General features: G+C 35.0%; 1 protein-coding gene across 2 annotated transcripts in view; it reads left to right on the forward strand.

Annotated features, from left to right (window-relative positions):
* Positions 1-360: 360 nt before the first annotated feature.
* LOC123715538 (85/88 kDa calcium-independent phospholipase A2) overlaps positions 361-19346 on the forward strand; it is a 28786-nt gene continuing 9800 nt past the window's right edge. Inside the window, exons 1-16 of one of the 2 annotated variants that reach the window (XM_045670589.1) lie at positions 361-498; positions 588-798; positions 882-972; positions 1258-1425; positions 1810-1941; positions 2364-2541; positions 4774-5013; positions 6295-6496; positions 6774-6947; positions 12782-13050; positions 13558-13701; positions 14016-14148; positions 14306-14451; positions 15060-15175; positions 15787-16003; positions 16804-16834. In XM_045670589.1, the coding sequence (XP_045526545.1) occupies positions 486-498; positions 588-798; positions 882-972; positions 1258-1425; positions 1810-1941; positions 2364-2541; positions 4774-5013; positions 6295-6496; positions 6774-6947; positions 12782-13050; positions 13558-13701; positions 14016-14148; positions 14306-14451; positions 15060-15175; positions 15787-16003; positions 16804-16814 (2445 nt within the window). In that variant the 5' untranslated portion in view covers positions 361-485 and the 3' untranslated portion in view covers positions 16815-16834. Of the gene's footprint in view, positions 499-587; positions 799-881; positions 973-1257; positions 1426-1809; positions 1942-2363; positions 2542-4773; positions 5014-6294; positions 6497-6773; positions 6948-12781; positions 13051-13557; positions 13702-14015; positions 14149-14305; positions 14452-15059; positions 15176-15786; positions 16004-16803; positions 18977-19346 lie in introns of those variants that run through there. The other variant, XM_045670588.1, reaches the window with a different exon arrangement.

The following is a 19346-nucleotide window of genomic DNA, read 5'->3' on the forward strand; positions in this document are numbered from 1 at the left end:
TTCTTTCCAATGAATTTTAATTCGTAACATCACTGTGATTTTTATAATTACTAGTGCCTTTACAATATTTCGGCGTGGAATACCATTAATACTATTTTATCCCGTGAGTTTATACAGTTCAACCGATATTAATACTTCGGTTCTAGGTTTCATATAAATTGTATAGAATCGCGAAATAAAAAAGAAAATGTACCTCCTGAAAACTCCCCAGGACATCGTGATTACACCAAAATTTGGGGGAAATTCCCCTACAGTTGGCATCGGATTGAAAAAGATCAGCAGATCGGATACACTAACTGACACTTGACGATGGCAGCCGGATGTTAGATTTATATATCTTGATTTTCCTAGTCTGTGCTAACAACATCAAGTGAGAAAACATCGAAAATGCGTATTTGGAATTGTTTGAAGGAAAAAATAATAGTTCTTCTGTATTAAAAGCATAAAATTCGTATATATTTCGCATTAAAATTATAATATAAACAATGTTTAACTCGTGTAAGTAGAGTTGGATTGTTGAACATTAAATACAGCAAGAACTTTTTAACATATTTTATATGCTTTCTTTATGCGTTATTTCGTTTTAGTTTTTCGCAATTGGCTCGGAACTGAAGATCCACCAACGAAGGTCATCGAAGTAAGACCGGATAATTATGTGTCCAGACCAATTTATTACAGGGATGATTCAATGTTGTTATATGGTCCAAAGATCCCCAATGATGGGAAAAATTCTAAAGATAAATTCTATGAAATTGTATTACATAAACCCTTTACAGAAAGCTTGCATCAGATGTACAGGTTTGGACTTTTGATTCATAGTAACACTAATAATTAAAGATAAGGAAATTTGTGTAACTATTAAAATTATATCTGCATTTTAGCTTATTTCGATCAGAAAGTCGTGAAATTTCTGAAGAAAAATTTATTACATTCAAAGACAGAATACCAATTTATGTTAAAATAACTAAGGAGGTAAGTGAGATGTGAATGTTGGAGTTTAATATTTTTATCATTTTCATATTAGGGTCAATTTCTGACCCAATTATATTAAGAATACATACAACTATATATATATATATATCTAATATCTTCTGAAGATAATTGGGATTTATTTTGTAATTTATTAATGTTTAATTTTTGTTTCAATTTATTAATGTTAAATTAACTTGTGTTTTAAAATATGATTTTTTTAAATATTTGTCTCAGAAGTCAGAGGGTAGTGGTGTGATGTATATTAGTTTTTTTTATGTATTTCAGTGTACAGTCCCAAGTCTTCAAAAGCTTTGTGACATTCTCAGCGAGCATAAGTCATGGACTGTGGCACACATAGTTGCACATTTTGGCCAGTATGAACTTCTTAATGAACCCGATGTTCAGAGACACATTGACGAAGTTGACCCTAGTACAGGAGCCTCTGCACTTATGGTGAGTAGGATTATTTAAAATATATATATTTAGAATCAATTATTACAAATTATTGATATATTGGAATCTAGTTCCAAACTCAATTTAAGGTCAATAAAAACCAATTTAAGAAAAAATAACATTGTGACTTAGCATCAATAATTGCTGTTGACAGTTAACACTTTATTGTTGCTTGTAAAAGACTTAATTCAGAGCTGTGTAGTATGACTCTCAACACTAAGATTGTGAGTTGGAACCCATGTCATAATTACATTTTAAAATTTTACAATTTGGATCCATTTGCTTGGCCCGTCCAATCCACCGATCTGATCTGTCTTTTATTTGGCGATGTTTAACATTTATAAATAAAATGTTGAATTAAAAAACCAAGGACACACATTGCAGGTGGCAATTAGAACAGGCAATGTACGAATGGTACAAAGTCTTATATCAATGAATTCATCATTGGATATAATTGATCACGACCACAACTCTGTATTTCATTATGCTGCTGCAAGTAACAAGGAAGTTATTAATGTGAGTGCTTTTTTTCAATCATATTATTAAGATTTGCTATAAAATCTTATTTCTATAATACTACTTATGTAGCAGATAAATAAATTAAATACTAAATAACTTTATATAAACATTATTAACTATCTAAGATACTTTGAGTACAAGACGTACAGACACAGGAAGGAGACAGGATCCTGTACTGTCGTCCAAACTAAAGGGAGGATACTCAGTCTCACTACTGATGGGCCCAGACCAAAGGTTCAAAGGTCGAGAGATTGTATATAAGTTTACATAACTTAGAGATCCAGGGTATGACGTCATCCTACTGTTTGTAGGTACAGATTGTAGGTATCAGTACAAAAAAAAATGTATTTTTTTTAAATTTTACATTTGTTTTTATCAATAATTTGTTACGCAGAATATATGCGTATCTATTTCTGCAGGCCCTTGCCAGCAAAACATCGAACTTCCTAAACCTATTCAACAAGCAAGGGTACACACCGCTACACATGGCTTGTCTCGCAGACGCGCCTGACTGCGTACGAGCCTTGCTAATGGCTGGAGCTGATGTAAATCTAACAGCTGCCAAACGGACTGCTAGCAATACACAAGCTCTACCAGGTATAATTCCGTTTTCTGCTCAGCAGGCGGTAGCTTGTATCTATGATCATTTACGTGGGATACATTAGAGTATATGCGGGAAAATAATATCGTTTTTATAAACATAAACAGCGTTAATATAGTTTGACTGTAATCATTTTATAATGAATATAAAAAATAAATACGATTTCTATTAATTCGCATAATGGCCGGTTGGCACTATGGTTAACAAACTCATCTAGGTTTTTTATCTATATGAGTTTGCCATTAACCATTAACCATTAGGTAGGCATTAGGTAATACCTAAATTAACATTAAAACAAAATATCCCTGGTCTAACGTAATTGCTTAAATACGTTCACTAACGGAATCCTTTAGTTTAAATTTTAGATGTGTGCATATATTACTTGATTTTAATAATAAAACGTGGGAAGCCCTCGTCTTATGCCTAATCTTATTAAAAAAATAATCGTATCGGGTTAAGGTTTAGGCACAGAAATGATTAAAAAAAACGAAATTAAAAAAGAAATCTATGTTTTTACGAATGTTACTGTAAATGAATGAAAATAACTGTCTCTCGCTGACCCCGGCGACTAACAGTTATCTCCATTTAAGAAAAAAAAAACCAGAGACGCTACACCCTTCTAGGTCTTGGACTCAGGTTTTTGTATCTGTTGCGTGGTCATTTGTTTTTTTAAGTACAGGTTCAGACTTTAATGCCTGACACGCCGACTTGTTGTCCATTTAAAGTTCATTAATGCTTCATAGGTTCGAACCCGGCTGAGAGTGATTCATTCATTCAGTAATCACATTCAGGGATGAGTAGCACGAAACCAGTACTGCTTGGTTCTGTTAAAGAAGTATCTTTTGCTTCAAACGCTTTTGGGGTTTACCCATAATAAAACTCGAATAAATAAGGGAATACCTCTTCTATATAAAGCCTAATGTTGCTCCTTATAAAATAAACAATAAACTATTATATTTTACGACACATTAAGTGTGAGTAATTCGATGGCTACTTAAGATGTCACATGGAATTTGTGTCATTTTTAATCTATTTGTCTTACGAATACGTTGTGAATTATTTATTATGAATCGTCATAAGTGTATTCTTGGTGAGATTTGCAGTAAGTTTAGATGTATTTTTTGTTATATATACAGTGTAAACTCCATGTACCTCGATTTAACGACGAACTTCCCTAAAGCGTCGAAATCGGCGTTCGTAGCTTGTCTATCATACAATGATACACTCTACATAGTAATAATAATAATAAGGCGTTTATTTACAAATATCCGTACAAACAGCCATATCTAAATAGGCATGAAAATAATTCATATAACATTACACCCACTCTCAATAACGACAACAATTGAGTAATAAAGTACTGTTTAAGTTGCTAAAATTAGTAAAAACTGCGCAGCTGTTTACGTTCTTATGTGGCTTCATTATCGTTGCCCGCAATAAACTCGACTGTCGGCATCATGCATACGAACTTTCTCTTTCTTTTCTTTCTATTGGGATTGTTTGCACGTGTAGACTGTTGTTGACCATGACTAATAAGTAGGAGTCATGGATTATCTATACGTTTTTCTTCCCTTTATTTAACTTTCTCGATAACGCCATAAAATGCACAGTCTCTTCAGTGTAGTTATACAGAAATTATACGGTTATATATTTTTTTATACATATCTTATATTTATGATCACGTTTCCTTATTAATAATGAAAAAAAAAAGTGAAAAATATTATAAATTAGTATAGAAAAAGTATAAATACATTCAGAAATCTTAAGCCAAGACTAGAACATATATTTAATATCAAAAATGTCTTATCATGTTCTGTATATAGTAAATAAATTCAATTGAGTTTCGTATTAACTACATACTTCTTTAATGTCTCGTTATTTATATTTTATACAATATTTAAATCTTACCTTAGTTAAAATTACACTCCTGTAACTTTTGACGAAAATAAATAAGAACTCCAACCGTATCACCTCGACGTCTGTCGTTCCGCAACTGAGCGTTATTTGAAAGAGATTTTTCCGCGCATACTGGAACTACCTTTCGAATTATTTTCGACCCAATTAGACTTAGAGTACAAGAAAGGAGCGTATCAATTCTTCAAAGGCAACGCACTCGCGAGCCCTCTCGGCTTCTCTGTTTCAAAAGACACATTTGTAACCAGATTTTCTAGGAATTTTTATATTAGTTTCATAAACTTACGTTGATATTAACTTCCTATTAATTTAAGGTGTTGTTGGCGATGTGGTACAAAAGAATCGATCCAAACTATTCGAAGAAGACATGAAGCGTGGTGGAACGCCGCTCCACTGGGCGATTTCCCGCGAAGTCATTGATGCTCTAGTCGACAAGAACTGTGATTTTAACGCTGTAAACTTTGATGGAAGAACCGCCCTACATATTATGGTGTTAAGGGGGAGACTGGAATGTGCTACCGCTTTGCTATCTAGAGGAGTGGAACATTCTACAGGTAATATTTTTTTTCATCAAACAATTATTTATTTAATCACACTTCGTTACAAAAAAACACATAAATATTATAAGGGATGCAACGGGCGGCCTTATCGCTAACATGCGATCTCTTTCATGTAACCATGAAGGGAAAAAATAGAAAAAGATATATAATGAGTACAGGGCATGAAGTCCATTACCAAATTTAAAAAAAAAAGGAATATTGAACCTTAATCTAAATTAATAAAAAAAAACTAAACTTTTTAGTGGTAATCTGTGAACTTAACTATTTAATATTTATAATGAAATTTGTACCCCCCGAACAAGATATCTTGATTGAATTTAAACAAATAAAAAGTTGTCCATGACCTACATCTTAAACGATAAAGAAGAAATGTGTCTGCCCCCTGTGTATTATATAAATCTGTATTTGGTATTTGTATGTCCTTATAAGGAAACGAGTATTGTAATGAAAGGATGCTCTTCAGTACACAACTATTTAATACGAACGTTGGTGCAATAGTGATCTATATTAAAACATCCATACATTTATATTAATCACATAATTATATTAGGCACAGTACATACCCCTTCATAAAATAAAAATACATAGCAAAAGTTTCAATAACAAGCTAGAATAATTTCTATCAAACTTCATTAACTCGAGAACTTAATTTAAGATGTGAATACAAAATAAAAATAAAATGATCTAAATTAACAATATTTGATTGCGTAAACTAGATTAAACATCCTTACTAAAATTTAAATAATGAGATAAAGTAACATAAATACGTTATAATCATTATCGCTCGCTGTGGTTACACTATTTCTAGAGCCCTGGTCTGCTGTGTTTAGTATGACCGTAGGCAATTCCTATAGCTCTCGCCGTAAATATCGTGTCTTGCATTACCGCCACATGAAGTACATTATAACGGCAAAAGTAATAGTAACAGTAATAGGTAATATACATTGTAATATAATACTATTTTACGTATTATTGTATGTGGTTTACGAGCTCTATAATTTTAATTAAAACACAAATCAAAACATTGTTTACATATTTTTTCATGATTCTCAATAATCCCCGACAGGGACAGATAGTCATAACGAGGTGACATATAACTAATTTATATTGTATATTGCAATGTTGCCATATCAAAACTGTCTATAGCCGCGACGTTTGTAAAGCAACCCATAAGAATATTGCTTGTTTCTGTCCGTTAAAGAATTTATTTTAGCGGTTTTAAATAAAAACTCCTCCATAAATAACAAAATAATGTATTTTTTTATCAACAAACAGGAGACAAAGAGGGCAACACCCCTCTGCATTTAGCAGTTAAACAGACAAACATATGCATAGTGCAGGCTTTAATTGTGTTTGGAGCTGATTTGGAAGCGAAAAACAACGCTGGTTTGACTGCAAGGCATTTGGTACCAACTGAAATGGCGAATACTGATTATGATAGAATTCTATACGTTTTGCATTCCGTCGGAGCAAAGAGGTGAGTTTAATCGTACATATAAATCAAATAATATGATATGTTTTATATATAAATATGCCGGAGATAATGTCACAAGAATACAGGTGTCATTAATTTTATTCGAATGGCAACACCACGTATCATCATAGATAGATATCTATGATATTACGCGGATTGCAAGTTATAAATTGTCAATGTGTCAATCTCCCGTATGACAAAGTCAAAATGATTATTGACATACGGGATTCGGCGCTATCTTGTTCCTGAATCTTACCAAAAAATTATCATTAATGGCCAGATGTACCTCCGACATCCCGGGTTGTGGTCCATCATGTTCCTCCAGAGGGGAGTATAATGGGGTTCCACCACCACCGATAGCAAGGTCTTCCACTCGCGATATGGTCTGCAGTATGCTCACCGCTTCTACCATGGACAAAGCGGCAACCCTGGGCTCACTGAAGAATGAAGGACGGTATGTATTGGTATTGAATCTTTAACTATGAGTCTCCGGCTCCGGCGTCCTTATGAATAATTCTATAGATATTGGTAAAACCTGCAATAAATTTAATGTAGTAGTTTTTGACACATTCGTGAACCCTCTAGCATTAGGATTCACAACGGGTGGCGGTATGACTAAACATCGGATGAGCCCTATTCTGTAAAAAAAGATTAGATAGATAGACGTGGCAGAGCACTAGTTTTTATATAATAGCTGCCCCCGCGAACTTCGTTTCTTCTTAATGTGGTTTCAGTTAGCCTTAATACTGTGACACGAAAGAATAATTTCACTGTATTATCGTCACTATAATTTGAATTTGATTTGCACTTCGGTCTAAGTAACAAATGGTTGGCTATGCTAATACCAAAAATTAAATAGAAATAATTGAATTTCACGGTATTTCGTTTACTACAAAATAAATTTAATTTATACTTTAGCCTCAATAACACGTGGTAATCATGATATTGAATTGTAGCTTATATGACACGTTTGTCGGTTTACCATAGCAGTGCCATCTATTGATTACTTACTCAATCCAGTCGAAAAGTATCGACATCTATTAAAATATTTTGCAGTTAACAGATAATCGTGACTGTCAATGAATTATAGGCAAATAATTTGCAATAAAATAAAATTGTGACTATAATTAATGATCTAAGCTATCCTATCTCGTTGGACCAGACTGCTCACGGTGTGCCAATTTAATTTAAAATGGGTTAAGTAGTTTAGGAGTCCATCGCGGACAAACATCGGGACAGGAGATTTATATATATTAAAATAAAAGTTAGACATATATCATGCTATCTCTGAATTTTTTATATAAACAATCCAAAAAACTCACTTTCTTCGCCTAACGCTTCTCTCTTCTCTCCTTCAGAGACCCTGTCATCTTTAACCACTTCTTTTACAACAAAATTATCACTAACATTTCAAAACTCACATTACATACATTTACTAGAAATCTCAAATAATATCTTGTTAACCTTTCCTATGCTGATTCATAAAATATTCTTTTTGTGCAAAAATTGTTTAAATTTCTGTTATGTAGATACCATAAAGGTAAATACAGTTTATATGTTAAAAGTAAGAGACTGGCTGCCCACAACACAGCGAATCCTAGGGCCAGTGCACTTTACTTTACCTAAACATCCTGTATATTGTGTATAATAAACATTTTTCTTTATTTCTTACTAGAACGCTATGATATGTCTCTCATCGTTAAGGCAGGGTTCATAAGGACGTTTTACTAAATTTTTTCTCCGACATACAAATCGGACTAACACCAAAAAGTATTTTCATTTTTCGTGTTATACATACGTCTCTGAGAAATAACTATTTAAATTCTATTAATAAAATATTTATTTAAATCAGTACAGCAGTCTGTCGTTGTTTCCATTTCGGTTAGAAACGTCGCGTATTAATTATTGTGACCGAATAAGTGCAACGCGCTGACGCAGCGCCGCGATCGCGTTACGATGAATCGTTGACCTAATATTTGTTATTGTGTAATAAATAAAGGCGAGGTTTTGTCTTTATATTTTTAATTATTATATTAAATTTATGATGTCATCTCCAAGTGTTTTTGAAATTATAACCCAAAACGAGCAATTTCTAGTGGCTGAACTGAAAAAGGAAAGAGCCCGATGCTCGGACCTGGAAACTATTGTCTATCAACTGAAGGAACGAATAGCTCAGCTCGAGAAAAAAATAGAGCAGCCCTTAACACAAAGGGACGAGGCAGCCGCTGAATCAATTCAGTATGAGACGGACGAAGAAGAACTGGCTAAAGAAACGGAATGGGTGCGACAAAAAACCAGAAAGAAAAGGAAACTAAACACCTCCCCTTCCCCCATGAAAGAAGTTACTTGTAATAAAGTAACCAAAGAAAAGCCTAAAAAAGAACCCCTTCCACCCCCGATTATTGTCGAAAATGTAATTGAATACCAATCATTCTACGATTCCTTACTTAAAAAAGAATTGAATAAAGACTCGTTCACAGTAAAAATGCTTAGAAATAGATCGGTGAAGATTAACACCAATAGTGAAGCTACCTACAGAGTGATCACAAAACATCTTAAAGAAGAAGATGCCTCGTGGTTCTCTTACGAAAACAAGCAGAGCAGGCCAATAAGAGTAATGGCAAAAAATCTCCATGCTTCTTGCAAGCCTGAAAGGATAGTTGAAGACCTTACTCGCCAAGGATTTAAAATTTTCGACGCAGCCGTCAAATATAGCTGGAAAACCAAAGAACCGCTTAACATGTTTATTCTGTCTTTCCACCATCAGGAAAACATAAAAAATATCTACGAAATAAAATCCATACTTGGCTGCAAAATTGATGTACAGCCACTGAAATCACCGAAATTGATTCCCCAATGCAAGAGGTGTCAGGCTTATGGGCATACACAGAAATACTGCTCCAAGGAGCCGAGGTGTGTGAAATGCACTGCAAAGCATCTCACAGTCGATTGTAACAAGCCACAAGACGTGAAACCGAAGTGTGTTCACTGTGGTGAGTCACATCCAGCTAATTACAGAGGCTGTGTAGTAGCAAAAGAATTACAGAAAATGAGAAATGTCTTAAAATCAAAATCAATGATAGAAACGGACAAATCGGTAAAACCAGCAAAATTAGTTTCCAAAACTGTTTCCTTTGCCCAGGTAACTAAAGGTCCTAAGACTCCATCCACAACACAACAAAATGAGATAACTAGCACAGGCATGGATGAAAAGATTAACACCATACTTTCATTATTGACATCCTTTGATGAAAGACTTAAAAAACTAGAAATCGGCACCAAAATAGCTGCTCCCAAACGTCTTAAGCAATAATGGCTTTAAAAATAATGGCATGGAATGCTAATGGACTTTTAAAACACCAAAGAGAACTTCAGATAATTCTTAAACATGAAAACATTGACATCTGCTTGGTATCGGAAACACATTTTACCAGGGAGTCATACATTCAATTTAAAGGATATAATGCCTACCATGCCCTTCACCCAAGTAATAAATCCAGTGGGGGAAGTACAGTTATAATAAAGGATAGCTTAAAACATCATGAGGTCTTTAAATATGAAAAAGAGCATATACAGGCTGTGGCTGTGAGCCTATCAATGAAGCGGTATCCATTAACAATATCATCTATTTACTGCCCACCAAGACATGCACTTAAGTACGACCAGTACAAAACCCTCCTAGAAAGTCTTGGAAATAGATTTGTGTTGGGAGGCGACTGCCAAACATACCTACTGGGGATCAAGATTAATATCGACCAAAGGAAAAGAACTGTTCAATGCTATGAAAAATTTGAGATGTGATGCAATTTCCACAGGAAGGCCCACATACTGGCCAACAGACAAGAATAAAATACCAGATCTTATAGATTTCTTCATATTTAGAGAAGTATCACCAAATGTTCTCTAAATAGAGGAAGCCTATGATATGAACTCAGATCACTCACCAATCTTACTCACAATTGGCGAAGACCCTATAAAGCGAAAACTGAATCCATCTCTCGTGAACACGCATACGGACTGGGACAGCTTCAAAATTTATCTTGTCAATATGGTAGACCTTAGAGTACCTTTAAAGACTGAGGAACAATTAGATTTAGAAGTCAATAGATTTACAAAGAACATCCAACAAGCTGCTTGGAGTAATACTCCAAAATTTAAGAAAAAGGTACAAAACATCTACTTCCCAGAAGAGATTAAAAATTTGATAAAGACAAAACGAACTCAAAGAAAAAGATGGCATTCCACAAGATGTCCAGAAGACAAAAAACATCTGAATAACCTCACTAAACAACAGAGGAGAGAGATTAAAATACATAAAGATACTTCAATAAAGAGATACCTAAACCAATTAACTTCTGATGGTTCCACCGATTACTCCATCTGGAAAGCGATAAGAAATATCAAAAAACCTACAACACATACTCCTCCCTTACGAGAGTCTAATGGGAATTGGGCTGCAAGTAACATACAAAAAGTTAAGAGGTTCGCTGATCATCTAGAAAATATATTTCAAATCGATGAAGAAGATTTACTTAACTTCGAAGAAATAACGTCAGAAGAGCTGAACATCCGTCTAGTCACACCAAAAGAGGTCTTAATTGAAATTAAATGTCTAATTAAAAATAAGGCACCAGGTTTTGATCTAATTACGGGTGAAGTCCTTCAGCATCTCCCCCGTAAAGCCGTAGTTAAATTGACAACCTTAATTAATGCCTCATTTCGACTTCAATATGTTCCCAATATGTGGAAAGTTGCGGAAGTTATAATGATTCCCAAGCCAGGAAAACCTCCACACGAAGTCACGTCTTACAGGCCAATCTCACTGTTACCTGTTATAGCAAAGCTATTTGAGAAAATCTTTCTTAAACGTCTTAACCCTATTATTGTCAAAAAGCAGCTCATACCAGATTACCAATTCGGTTTTAGAGAAAAACATTCTACCATAGAGCAAGTTCATAGAATCACAAATAATATTGAAAAAGCACTAGAAGAACAAAAAGTCTGCTCCACTGTCTTTCTGGATGTAGCTCAAGCATTTGATAAAGTGTGGCATCGAGGACTTGTTCATAAATTAAGGAAATTACTGCCTCGTCAATTTTCAAATATCCTTGAGTCATATTTAACACAAAGAATGTTTAGAGTACGACAAGATGATGATTATTCAGAACTAAAAGAAATAAAAGCTGGGGTGCCGCAAGGGAGTGTATTAGGTCCGGTCCTGTACCTCTTATACACATGCGATATTCCTGATCTAAAAGATAACGTTATCGCGACCTTTGCCGATGATACTGCTATCATGTCTACGGCGACTACTGAAAAGGAAGCGGTAGTAAAATTACAAAAAGCCATAAATATTGTTGGCTTGTGGACCAAAAAATGGCGGATAAAACTAAATCAGTCTAAATCAGTTCACATAAACTTTTCCAACAAAACATCAAATTACCTGCCAGTATATATTGATAACGTCAAAGTGCCGTTCCAAAATTCAGCTAAGTACCTAGGTATGACGCTAGACACCAAACTCCGATGGAAGGTCCATGTTAAAAAGAAACGCGAAGAGTTGGATCTCCGTTACTCTAAATTGTACTGGTTGCTCGGAAGGCATTCCACGTTATCAGTACAAAATAAATTATTGATCTACAAACAAGTCCTGACACCTGTATGGACTTATGGTTGCCAGCTGTGGGGCTGTACCAGTAATAGTAATATCCAAGTAATCCAACGATTCCAAAACAAAGTGCTCAGGGGAATAGTCAATGCTCCCTGGTACATTCGCAATTACGACCTCCATCGGGACCTTAATGTAGAGGACGTCACCACATTAATAAAAAAGGCTGCTGGAGCACACGAACATAGGCTCCACCATCACGTGAATGTCGAGGCTATTCAACTCCTTGGTACCACTGACCTAGTGAGAAGATTGAAAAGGATAAAACCATTTGAACTAGTGAATTAGTGTTCTTTAATATTAAGTGCTAAACAGTGAATGAAAAAATGAAAACACAAGAACAGAGTGTCTTCCCTTTAATAGAGACTATAAGTAGCGTTATTGGACACTTACTTATTACAATCCTTTTTAGTAAATTAGGTTAGACTTAAATTACTTATTAGTCTTAAATTAGGCTAGATCGTAATGTTCCATGATGTCGTAGTAAAGACACATGTATATAAAAAAAAAATCAGTACAGCAGTTCCATAGACAACATCTTACAACCTCAAAAACCTCTTTATAATATTGGTATAGATTTGGTTACTTGGTACCACTTTGTAATTATTAGCGAATTTCAGCTTACTATGCCTAGATGGAGGCGGAATACGTGGTTTAATACTAGTCCAAATCTTACTAAACCTCGAAGCAGCTATCGGCAAACCGATAATACACTGTTTCGACTGGGTAGCTGGAACCAGTACTGGTGGGATTCTGGCATTGGCCCTCGCCACCGGGAAGACGTTGAGAGAATGTCAGATGCTGTACTTTAGGATGAAGGAATTTGCATTTGTGGGAATGAGGCCGTACCCTTCTGAGGTGCTTGAGAATATATTGAAGGAGTGTTTGGGTGAGTGGGATCGCTGTTACTCGCAATTTTAGGTCTTATTTCCATCCTATTTCTGTTTGTACCGGTATTAATTGATATTGCATAAGGTAAGGTTGGTCTAGTCGCTTGAGTGGGTGCCCCTGAGGTCGTAGGTTCAAACCCCGGCTGTGACTTTTTGGTCTATATGCGGCTCGTACGGTGACGGGCAAAAATATACTGCACGGTAGAACCTACCGTATTATAAGGGATTCCTCTATATACCCCAGATGTTTTCTGTTGAGAATAATTTTATAAATTTGTTTAGTTATACAAATCGAATGATATCATATATTTGGTCTTTACCAGCCTACTTTGAAATAAATGAACACCAAAAGTGCCTGCCCTCGTCCAACTTTCCTAGTATTTACTAACAATATTTAACAGTGAGTGCCTAGACAGTCGTGCTCTGCCGTATTAGCTTTATGAATTCCTCAAAGAATGTCGAATTTATAGAAACTTAGAAATTTGAATTTGTATAAAAAAATTCAGGTACGGAGACCGTTATGGCGGATATCGACAATCCGAAGCTGATGATCCTGGCCGTCTTGGCGGACAGGAAGCCAGTTGACTTGCACATCTTCAGAAATTACCAGTCGGCTGAAAATATATTGTGTGAATATAATGGAACAATGAGTAAGTGTCTTTACGGTAAAACTTACCCAACGTATAGGTTGTCTTTGGTTAACATAGCTTTTACACATTGAAAGAAAACAATCGGATTAAAGCTATTTGTATACACTTATAATTATTTTACATAATATTTAAATTTAATTTTTTTCGACGTTTCGCGTGCTTTGCCGTGGCCACGCACGGTGACGCTGTAAAGCACGCGAAAGCTCGGAAATAGACAGATTTTTTATATTTCACCGTCACCTTAATATTTAAAGAATAAATAGTTTTTAGTTTCATGTATTAGGACGCTTAAATACCAAAATAACCCTGTTTAGGTCCTCAAGCAGAGGCCAGCGACCGTTCGTCAGTGGAAATCTTAGCGGAGCCTCCGTCCCCAGCGGAACAGCTCGTGTGGCAGGCGGCTAGGGCTTCGGGGGCTGCGCCTTCCTACTTTCGGGCTTCAGGCAGGTACGCTATTTCGATTAACAACATATTTAACCCAGAATTAATATCAATTTTACAAGTTTTGTAAGGTTGAATTCAAAGAATTTCAGTGAGCATCGTTTGTGAGTCGTATTTTTCGCTATCCAAACATATTTATTTCATCATTAATACCGTCTTTCAGGTATTTAGACGGTGGTCTAATAGGGAATAACCCAACGTTAGACGCACTGACTGAGTTAGCGGAAGTGAGACTGGCACTGGAAGCCACGGGCCAGTATGAAGCCGCTAAGAAAACTCATCTCAAAGTGGTCGTTTCGTGTGGAACTGGTAATTATAACCTTAAAATGTAATGTTTTTATCTACTTATTGACGGCTACAGAAATATCTAATTGATAACAAAAACAGCATCATCTTCCCTCATGAAATAGAATTTCATTGTGTATTGCGTATGCGTGATATGTATCAAAATTTGTGTGTCACTTTTAATCGATTGTTAAACGACTTTGATGCGCTAAAATTTAACTATTATAAAGAATACTATAACTAAATCAAAGAAAATCCCTTAAAATTACTATTACTAAATTCTTCAAATCACCAAAAAAATATTTTTTCTAAATTATTAAATCACCAAAAAGTACTTTTACTAAATTATTCAAATCACCAAAACTACTTATACTAAATTATTCAAATCACAAAAAAAATACTTTTACTAAGTTATTCAAATCACCAAAAAATACTTTTACTAAATTATTCAAATCACCAAAAAAATACTCTTACTAAATTATTCAAATCACCAAAAAAATACTTTTACTAAATTATTCAAATCACCAAAAAAATATTTTTCTAAATTACTTAAATCACCAAAAAAATATTTTTTCTAAATTATTCAAATCACCAGAAAAATACTATTACTAAATCATTTCTTACCTTTACAGGCATGATCCCGGTTACAAAATTGAATGATATAGATGTTTTTAAGCCGGAGAGCATTTGGGACACAGCCAGACTTGCCCTGGGATTATCTTCTATTGGAAAGCTTTTAGTTGATCAGGTACCATTTTATTCACCTTTTAAATAATAAATCACTTGCACCGTTTAACCGTAGCTGTCTCTGTTCTTCATAGCATAAACACAATGTGACAGCATGAGACGGAAATGTACTGGTTTAGTTGTACATCTAAGCAAACGCGCCGTAACATTTCTGTACCCAATAGTAAAACGTTTCATGACCACCCCCAGTGACTCGTTATACCTAAAACTTACCATTATGTGGTGTAAAGTAAAGTACTGGAAAGTGGAAAATAATATTACCAATAACGAGTAATTCAATTCCCCCAATGAGGACCCCCCCCCCCAAAATTAGTTACGTAATACTTGAACGCTTCCTAAACCACCACCAGGGGTTTGGGCACCAGTTTAGTAATTTCTTCCACCTAGTTGTTCTTCTTAATGAGGTATTCTTTATTTTATCTTTTGTTGTCTATCGTTCCATCGAGGACACACTTTTTAAAGTACAATATTCCAGTACCCAGAAAAACCAGGAAAACACAATTTTCGATAACTCTCTTGAATCAGTCAGGTGTGACCCGTGCAGTTTTTTTTAAGTTAATCGCCTACATACCGACGATCAGATAGGCTTTTAAAATATAATTTCCTTTTCAGGCGACGCAATCCGACGGACGTATCGTTGAACGTGCACGTGCGTGGTGCCACTCTCTGGGCGTTCCCTACTACCGGTTCTCGCCGCAAATGTCACGCGAACATGCGATGGACGAACGATCTGATGTGCACTTGGTGACCATGCTATGGGAAGCGCATGCTTATATGAGGGATCACAGGGATAGGGTCGTGGAACTGGCTGCTATGCTGACTGACATGGGTAATGGAAAAATATCACTGGCAAACTTTGATTTAAATATTTCGCACATTAATGTTAAAAGATGGTGTTGAAGGCTGTAGAAGGACTAAAGTGACTTCAGCGAACTCTCCTCGAAATCCTTAAGGTCGTAAGTTCGGACCTCAGCTGTGCACCAAAGGATTTTATTTCTCTGTGCATTTAACATTTGCTTGAACGGTGAAGGAAAACATCGTGAGGAAACCGGCTTGCCTTAGAACCAAAAAGAGTCGATGCCGTACGTGTCAGGCACAGAAGTCTGATCTGACTTGCCTATTACATTAACAAATGATCATGAAACAGATACAGAAATCTGAGGCCCAGACCTAAATAGATTGTGCACTGAATTTAACGAACCTTTATCTATTTCGGGGTTTCTATATTCTCTTACTTATAGTAAGTACTTACCGCCGTCCATGTGTACCTGCGAAACTGCTGCTGTGTTCTTCTCTTGAAGACCCCTTAGGGAGCATTTAAGTATTACGTCACGCAATTTTTAGATATTCTTGACCCCCCCTTGAAAGGCGCCGTAACGTTTCTGTGTAATAGTAAAACGTTTCGTGACCACCCCCAGTGACTCTTTATACCTATAACTTACCATTATGTGGTGTAAAGTACTGGAAAGTGGAAAGTGATATTAACAATAACGCGTAATTCAATCCCCGCCCCGTTTTTGTAAATGTAAAGTGGTGGTGGAGTGATGAGGAGGCAGGGAGTGTCTTTAAAGACCTCCGACTTTTTTTTGACCAAATAATTCTTCTAAGTCTATTTGTTTTTTGTTTCAGATGTTAAATAATTATTTGTTCGCACAATTAGGTGAATATAGTTTAATATATGTGATTATAAAAAATATGTTATCGTATTTAAACGTTACATCAATTCATAACTAACACGGGTTTATCGCAAGCATGGTTATTTACAAATGTCATCGCAGGAAGCGGGCGCTTTTAGACTTAATGTTATAGGGGAAGGCGTGTATACGTGAGCTTTTAGTTATTTATTTATTCGTTGCAATTATTGACAAGAATGTGAGAAAGGGTGAGCGTTCAAGTATTACGTCACGCAATTTTTGGAGATTCTTGACCTACCCAAAACCTCCAACGTTTCCCCATATATACAACGAAACCCCAAACGTTTCAGTTACCATTATATGGTTTCAAGTACTGGAAAGTCGAAAATAATATTAACAATGACGAGTAAATCAATCCCCGCAACGTAACGTTATACAAGAGGAGAACAAGAACCCAAAGTTCTTAATACTTGGACGCTTCCAAAAATAGTTTCAATAATTACGAATAGTAGCAATAATAAGTAACACCCATACTTAGTAGCACAATTTATAAAGTTCTAGAAATGTCCTGATATGTTGTGAGATCACGTCATAGGAAATATGAGTTTGACTCTAGTGTGTAAGGTTTATTATCGTGTGAATTTAGTTAAAATAAACGGCTCACGAAATTGCAATTTAATTTTTATAATTAAATTGCAATTTCTTGTGCATACGACAAGCTGCATATAAATTTAGTTATTTTATATTAAGTCGTTTAGTCTTAACGCATGGGACGAACAGTTTCTATTTCGTCAGGTTTTTTCAGGCAAGTCGTCTGTGTTTATAGAACAATAATATTGCCGGAAATCGAATCTTAGACTTCCGTTTTTATAAAATTGCATAGATCTTTAATAATTATCCGTTTTTGACGTTAATGTTATGTTATATAGATATCGGATTAAAAAAACAAAGTTTATCAGTTTAATTATTTTTATCGAATTTAGCCTTGAATTTGTTATCTTTGAGAAATGCATGTTATGTAAATATGTTATAAATTATTGTATGCAAATATAGTATATATTGACGCGCAAGACGGGATTTGACATTGGTCATAACCGTCAAAGTTTGACATTTTGCATAAAATACATGTTATTACAATGCGCTGGACCAGTTTACGTTCAAAGTAAGGCACCATACTGCTTATTTGGCAAATTGTAAATATTTAACCTGCAAACGTGTCTACTTCTCGAGTACACTTTCCTCTGTATTCTTAGTATATAAAACAGTGATAGTACGGTACTGTGGGGTGTGCAGTTCCCCTATCCTAAAGGGTGGATCCTCCAGCAATCTTACGGGCTAAGGCCAAAAAGTCGTTTATGTGTACTGATACCGGCAAACTTCTTGAGCATTAAACAAGTGAGTGGGGCAAAGTTTGCGCATCGTATACAGCGCGGGACAGAAACTTCAACTCATTTACCAATCACGAGATCGACACATCACTCTCCCGTCGCCCCCTCCCAGTGATACCTAAAAATCGCTTCTAGGCAATGACATTTGTTCAAGATGTTTGCCGGTATCTATATCGGTCGGAATAACTTCGATATGATGTCATCGCAGTGATTGTAGGTATCACTACAGTAACGATAATATACTTTATTGGAAGATTTTGGAATGAAATGGAGGCTCGAAACCACTTGTTTCTGAATTGTATACTCGAAGTTTAAAGACTACAAGTAGTATTTAAGGGTATTTTTTTTATTTATGATTACAATAGTTTTTTTTTAACAAACCCAAAGGTTTGTGTGTAACAGTAATGTGCTATTATTATTTTAATATATCGTAAAATTTATTGGTAGAAATTACAAGAAATGGAGTATAGAAGTTAAAAATATTATCTAAATTGGGATTATAATTAGCAAACTTATTAAAAACTGTGATTTCTAACGAACGTAAAATGAACCAACTTATTGACTTTTTATGTACTGTAGAACTTGTCGGCCTTACCTTAAGGTAAAATTTAGTTTACACAAGCGTAAACTTTAAATCCCTTTGTCAAAAACGTGTTAAGATTTTGACATACCGAAGTCATGTCAAAATCAAAAGCTTGATAAAGTTCATATGTAGCAAGTTCTAATTGTATCGACTGAGTATTTAATGTGATTGTAATAAAAGTCTATATCTATTGCAAAGCTGTTTATTTTAATAAAATATTACCTAATAGAGACTTATACAAAGACTCAATAATATCACATTTCTGATGTGGATATTATCAATCCACGAACTAAACCTATCGAATACACAAACACATTTACGAGGGGCTTATTAAGTTCTTAAATATGTTTGTGTTTTCGCAATTTACTAAGTACCTAATATGCTAATATATAGTGCCTCTAGATTAACAGTGTCTTTGGATATTTTTTTTGAATTGAAACGCCAAATAAATAAGGTGAGATTCTACAGTAAAAGTTGAAACTCGTGACTGTTAAAATAGTACTAGTAGGCAATTTAATATGAATCGTGGAATTTTCCCGCCATTCAAACTTATATACAAAGTTATGA

The sequence above is a fragment of the Pieris brassicae genome, chromosome 10, assembly GCF_905147105.1.
Source record: "Pieris brassicae chromosome 10, ilPieBrab1.1, whole genome shotgun sequence".
Taxonomy (NCBI): Eukaryota; Metazoa; Arthropoda; class Insecta; order Lepidoptera; family Pieridae; genus Pieris; species Pieris brassicae.